Source organism: Mirounga leonina, unplaced genomic scaffold (assembly GCF_011800145.1).
Source record: "Mirounga leonina isolate KUSES-001 unplaced genomic scaffold, KU_Mleo_1.0 Mir_94, whole genome shotgun sequence".
Classification (NCBI taxonomy): domain Eukaryota; kingdom Metazoa; phylum Chordata; class Mammalia; order Carnivora; family Phocidae; genus Mirounga; species Mirounga leonina.
In genome coordinates, this window is record NW_023270855.1 from 58,766,259 (window position 1) to 58,773,022 (window position 6,764).

The following is a 6,764-nucleotide window of genomic DNA, read 5'->3' on the forward strand; positions in this document are numbered from 1 at the left end:
TCCCCAGGACCTTTGCACAGGCTGTGCCCTATGCCTGGAATGCTGAGAACAGCATTATCTGCAGTAGCCTCAAAGGGAAACTCCCTAGCAGCTCGTCAAATAAAGTGTGCTGTCTTCATGCATGGAATATTACACTCAGCAATGGAAATGAATGGTCTACAACCACACCCAGCAAGAGGATGGATCGTACACACTAGGTCTAGGGAAAGAGGCCTCATAAGAATGCAGTGCACAGTTCTGTTTATATAAAGCAAAAAAAGGGGGGGGGAGGGGCGGCAACAGTCTCACTTCTGAAGTCAGGACAGTGGTTACAAGGTCGAGGGAAGGAGATGACTGGAAGGGGGCATGATGGGGCTTCTGGGGGTCTGGAAGCATCTTGTCCCAGGATCTCAGAGCTGGCTACACGGGTGTGCTTGATCTGTGAGGAGGAATGCTGGTTGCAGCCCTCTGCATCAGGCTACCCTCCGCATCCCTGGCCCCCACACACTGAGTGTCAGGAGCACCCTTCCCACCCAGTCTTGGCAACCGAAAGTGTCCCCAGATACTGTGCAGTGTCCAGGGGCTGAACTGCCTTAGGCTGAGAACCACCAGACTAAGGGAACTCTAAATCTAAAGCACTCTAGATCTGTGCTGACGACACAGTGGCCACCGAGTATTTGAACTGCGGCTGGTCCAAACAGATGTGCTGTGATGCAAGACGCACACTGGATTTTGAAGCCTTAGCGTGAAGGAAAGAATGTAAATGGTCTCAACCACAGTTTTTGTATACTGAGATGATACTATTTCGATTCTGTTGAGCTAAATAAAATGTATTATTAAAACTAATTTATCTTGTTTCTGTTTTTTGATGTGGCTACTAGAAAACTCAAAATGGCACATGTTTGCATTCTGTGTCTCGTGGGCGGTGTTGGTTGCCCCCGCACAGAGGCTGGTACACGGTTGGTGCCCAGTATGTGCAGTTCCTGCCCTCAAAGCCAGACATAGGCAAGGTTAGAAGTTTGGATTTGTTTATGGCACAGGGAGAGCCAAGGGATGTTTTGTAAGCAGAACATAGACATGGGGGTGACTTTCGATTCCAAAAGATCATTTGGTTCTTGTGCAGAAAATGGGTTGCAGGAGAAGAAGGGAGATGAGTGAATCTGGGGGCAGTGACTGAAGAAGGAACTAGAGGATTCAGGAAGAGATGGAGGGAGTGGAGAGAGGGAAGAACCAGGGCCCTTGGTAGGGACACCTGCTCACCATAACTGCTATAAATAATATCAGCTCCACCTGGCATATTGCTGAGACTTTTTCCTTTGCTGGCTTTGAAAAACTAAGCAGCCAAGTTAGGAGGCCACCTGGCCAGAGCCAGTTGGAAGGGGGCTCCCAGTCCTACAACCACAAGGAAATAAATCCTGCCACAACCCGAGGGAGCTGGGAAGTGGATGTTCCCTGTTGGAGCTTCCCGGGTCAGCCCTCAGCCCCGCCAATAGCAGCCTGAGCCGAGGACATAACTCTGCTGCCCTCAGAAACTGTGACATACTAAATGTGGGTGTCTTTTAAGCCACCGAGTTTGGGGGACTTTGTTATGTGGCACAGAGAACCTATAACCTGGACCCGCACAGCTGCTGTCCACCAGAGAGGCCGCATCCCACCGGCCCAAAACTGAACTCTGGATCTTCTCTGAACACCTGCGTTTCCCCTCCCAGTCACAGGCAGCTCGATCGGGTCCTGTCCTCAGGCCCAAATGCTGGAGGCAGCACATCAGATGGGCCCACAAAACCCCTTGGTTTTAGTTTTAAAATAGATCCGGGACCCACCTGCTTGTTACCTCCTGCTCGACCACCAACTGGTGGAGCCTAACCCTTCCCCCCCATTTCCCACCCCCGCCTCCTCCCATCTCCCCCTAATTCCCCATCTCCTCTCTCCCCTCTCCCCCCACCCCCACCTCCATCCTCCTCATCTTCTCCCTCTCCCCATCTCCTGCCCCCACCGCCTCCCCCCCCCTCCACCCCCACCTCCGTTCTCCTCCTCCCCATCTCCCGCCTCCACCCCCCACTTCCATCGTCCTCCTCCCCATCTCCCACCTCTCCCCCACCTCCACGCCTCACCTCCACCCTCCTCCTCATCTCCCTACTCTCCCCATCTCCTCCCCCCACGGCCTCCCCCCATCTTCCCCATCTCCCCCATCTCTTCCCCTACCTCCATCCCCCACCTCCATCCCCCATCTCCCCCCGCCCCACCAGCGCAATCCCATTCCTCCTCGCCTCCCGGCGCCACCCGCGGTCTGTTCTCCACGCGGCAGCCAGAGGGCGCTGGTGAGCACCGAGTTGGGCAGGTCCCTGCTCTGCCCCAGCCCTCCCCGGGACGGAGTTGGGCAGAGCTGGTGAGCACCGAGTTGGGAAGAGCCCCAGCTCTGCCCCGGGTGCCTCGGCGCGCGTAAAAGCCCCAGTCCTCTCCCGGGACCCTGCACGACCTGCTCCCTCTCTTTACCCATCACTCACTCCGCTCCAACCAATACGGGTCTCCTCGCCGTTCCTCCGGAATGCTAGGTGCGCTCGAGGCTCAAGACCTTTGCACCTGCTGTGCCTTCTCCTCAGACCATCCCCTGGCTCCCTCCTCACCTCCTTTAGGTCTCTCTTGAATGTCACCTTCTCAGTGAGGCTTCCCCTGACCACTCCATTTCAAAACTGCAACTACCCACACCTCCAAGCCCTTCTTGGCCTCGATTTTTCTCCATGACTTTGCCGTCTAAAGTAATGTAAAACGCACTCACTCGTTTGTCTCTCTCAACAAAAAGGTGAGGAAGGGAGCTGACGGGTTTTGTTCACACCTGTTTTCCTAGCGCCTGAACCGTGCCTGGCACACAAATGAATAACAGTCGGATTGATAATTATGAGCATCAATGCTATCAGTTCAGTCCCTGCAGCCTCTTCTGGGCGTACTGAGGCCCAGAGCCTGCCGTCCATCACCTGGGCCCCCCCAGGCCGCATCATATTGCTGAGGCAGGAGCCTTGTGCCCTTTCCCAGTCCAGGCTTCCTTGTTCTATTTTGCTGATTTGCTCTCCTCTGTCAATGAATCAGATTGGATTAAAAACATGGCTCATTTGCCTGGGTTTAGAATTAGCTTCTCATTTACACGCCATTACTTGGAGGTGGTGAGGAGCTCTGAGCGAAAGTGAGTTGGCGGAGGGAAGCTGGTGTGATCAGCTGGAGGACTGGCTGGCGGGGGGGCATCTCTCGGATAAGCTCAGTCTGGTGATATTGCTGGACCTTGCGGTCTCCAAAACCTCCCCTTCAGCCTCAGGCAGTCATTCCTGTCTGTTTCCCACCCCGCATTAGCGCTTCGCTTCTTCCCATGTCACGATGGGGAAACTGAGGCAGTGGGGGCCAAGTCCCAGCTGGAACGTGGATGCAAGATCATCCTCCGGCCAGGACCCTGGTCCTTTCTCTGCCTGGTCCTGGGTCCTTGAGGCTGATCTCAGTGATGGTATCCCTGGGTTCCTGCACTTCTGGCCAGTTTTGGTCAGTGGGACAGACTGATTGGCAGCAGGAGGAGGTTGGGGTATTTACCTCCTGTCTCCCTCATCAGTGCCTAGTTCTGTTCACAGTGCTGAGGTTTGTGCTGCTTCTGGAAAGAAGCAAGTGGCTTGTCCAATGTGGGGGGCCCAGAGGTGACTGAGAAAGGAGCTGGCTGTGGGCTGGTTTGTCGGCCAAGGTGCCCCAGGTGGAGGGAGCTCGAGTAGGCACCCTGAGGTGGGACCTGCTTGGAATGGCTTCAAAGACTAAGAGTGCAGCTGTGACCAGAGGAGAATGAGTGCGGACCGAAGGGTCAGAGGCCAGGGCAGAGGGGAGGAGGGCCAAGACTGTGCCTGGCACGGCCTCGTGTGCCAGCGAGGGCTTGGATTTTATCTTTGGGGCTGTAGGAGTCCACAGTGGGTTTTCAGCACTCCCAGAACACTGAGCTGGGATTAGAGTTTGGGAGAAGCCCTTGACCCTAAACTTTGAACTAAAATCTGAGTCAGAATGTCCTGATTCAACTCCTGGCTCTAGCTGCTAAGTTACTCAGGGACATGCACATGTCACCTCCCCTCTCTGAGCCTCAGTTTCCCTATCTATGACCACAAATGAGGTTTAGCCACGGCATTTCCCTCAATGGGATGCTGAGATAATTAACCAACATGATGCACATGAGGTGCCTGAGCATAAAAAGGATGGGAGTTTTTCTGCTGGTAGCTTCACATAGACCCTATCATCCCTTTAAGGCGTGTGGGTCTGTAATGATGTCTCTTTTCCATTCTTGATATTGGTCATTTATGTTCTTTCTCATTGTTTTTTGGTCATTCTACCTTGAGCTTTATCAAATTTGTTGATCTTTTTAAAGAACCAGCTTTGGGGGGGAGGGGCTTTGTCGATTCCTTCTACAGTTTTCCATTTCATGCATTTCTACTATTATGTCTTTGATTTCCTCCCTTCCACTTATTCTTCTCTTTCTAGCTTCTTAAGGTGGAACCTGAGGTCACTGGTTTTAAGATCTTTCTTCTCCCCCCCCCTTTTTTTTTAAAGATTTTATTTATTCATTTGAGAGAGAGAATGGGAGAGAGAGCATGAGAGGGGGGAGGGTCAGAGGGAGAAGCAGACTCCCCGCTGAGCAGGGAGCCCGATGCGGGACTCGATCCTGGGACTCCAGGATCATGACCTGAGCTGAAGGCAGTCGCTTAACCAACTGAGCCACCCAGGCGCCCCTCCCCCCTTTTTTCTAATATAAACATTTCAGACTCGTTTCATGAACTTTTTAACATTTTGATTAAAAAGTTAAAAAACTATAGGATGTATTAAAATTACATTGAGGAGTGAATTGCATCATATGTGAATTGTCACTCAATAAAGCTGTTAAAGGTGACAGTGCAAAACGGCCTGGCAACACAGCGACACACATGGAAGACATAGGAATTTGAATTCTTAGAGCCTGACACAGCGGTTGCCTTTAGTGCAGGTAGAGAAATAAACTCTAGTTGGGGGGTAAATCTCTGTTGGCTTCTGGGAGGCCGTGGGTTGTCCTGGAGGACCGCCATTGCCCTCTTGCCATCTTTGCCTCTGCCCCAGGGCCTTTGCACGGCCATTCCCTTAAGACATGCTCTCCTTTCACCTTCTCAATTCAGTGACCTGTCCTCCTGCCCCAACACTTGGCCTGCACCTGCACTGCCATCGAGGGCTCCCAGCCTGGCCTTGTGTTTTCTAGCACATTTAACACCTTCTTATATACTATTTGCTCATTTATTAATTCATTGTTTATTTCCTTTGTCCCCTACTGAGAACATCAGCTCCTCATCTGTCTATTCCTTCATGTCCCGCCAACCCAAACAGAACCTAGTACGCAGTAGGTGCTCAATAAGTGCATATTGGATGAAGGGAAGAAGGAGGGAAGGAATGCAAGCAGGCAGGTAGGCAAGTTTCTTGGCCTGAAGTTGCAATTCCCATACAGGGGCAAACTCACTGTATGACCTTGTGCTGTACCTCAGTTTCCCCAGCTGTAGAAATGGGGCCACACTGCCCAAGACCTCACCAGTCCCTTCTGCTACAAGGCTGTAGGTGTTGTGTTTATGGCTTTGGCTCTCTGGAGCCTTCTCTGGCCCCGGCTGCCCAGGTTGGCTGCTCCCTGGGGACCCGCTCTGCTGACACAGGATTCTTTCCTGGACTATCCAGCCCCAGGCCGACACTCGATCCTGGCCCCACTTCCAGGCCAGCATCCGCTGATCGGCCTGCTAGGGCCAGGGCCCCAAGACTCTGCTGAAGGACAAGGGACTGTCTGTGCAGTCTCCGGGGGGTGTGTGGTGAGGCCAGAGCCCTGCCAACATCAGCACAAGCCGCAAGGACTGAGGACAGTGCCGGGACCTGCGGCCCAGAGCTACTGCTGCGGAGGAGACGGCACCAGGCGTGGGTGCTGCCTGGCCCGTGTGCTCCTTGCAGCTCCTCACCTGCTCACCATGGGGACCCTCAGCTGCAGCCCTGATCCACGGCTGACCACAGCACCCCAGGGCTGGCGGGCCACTGAGTGCCAGATTCTGGAGACCCACTTGAGGAAGTCCTGCGGGATGGACACTGTGGAGAATGGTACGCTCCAGCTGTGGAGGAGGGAGGCCGTGGTGGTGGAAGCTTGCCCTGCTCTACTCTCCCCAGCTCCGCTGTGGCTTCTGGAAAGTTCTGGGAGCCCAGCTGGAGGTGGGAGTCTCTGACAAGTCCTTGCCCTTCCCCAAACCTCAGTTTTCCTCCCAGTAGGATGGGTGTGAACGTCACATTTCCGTTGGCTCTTGCGTGGGCTTCCACCCAACAAGAACTGAGCATTTCATGGGCAGGCACCGTGGCAGGGGCTGATGCTAGAGCAACGACAGAGTGGCAGAGGTTCGTGGGGGAGACAGACGCGAGGCGAAACAGATGAGAAGTCTTTGGTGTATCAATCAGTGAGGAGAACCTTGAACAACATAAAGCAGCAAGGAGAGAATAGATGAGTGTGAGGCTTGAAGGTCTGGACGTTCTGCAGGGGCCTGAACATTCCCAACCTGAGGCTAATCGTGCGTTCTCGGTGAGGCCCTGGCCCTGGCTTCCTGCATCTGTATGCAACAAAACAGCAGGAGTTAGGCTCCGGGGCCCTGATGTTCCTGCCGAGGCCACCAAACACTGCAACTGTGACAGCGTATCTCTGCATCTGGGCCTGGTTTCCCCACCTGTGACAGCTTGTCTCTGTGTCTGGGCCTCGGTTTCCCCACCCGTGACAACGCATCTCT

General features: G+C 53.8%; 1 protein-coding gene across 1 annotated transcript in view; it reads left to right on the forward strand.

Annotated features, from left to right (window-relative positions):
• Positions 1-5,865: 5,865 nt before the first annotated feature.
• The window catches only part of ODF3L2 (outer dense fiber of sperm tails 3 like 2), a 6,587-nt gene continuing 5,688 nt past the window's right edge, over positions 5,866-6,764 (forward strand). Inside the window, exon 1 of the mRNA XM_034996632.1 lies at positions 5,866-6,093. Coding sequence (XP_034852523.1) covers positions 5,967-6,093 — 127 coding nt within the window. The 5' untranslated portion in view covers positions 5,866-5,966. The remainder of the gene's footprint in view (positions 6,094-6,764) is intronic.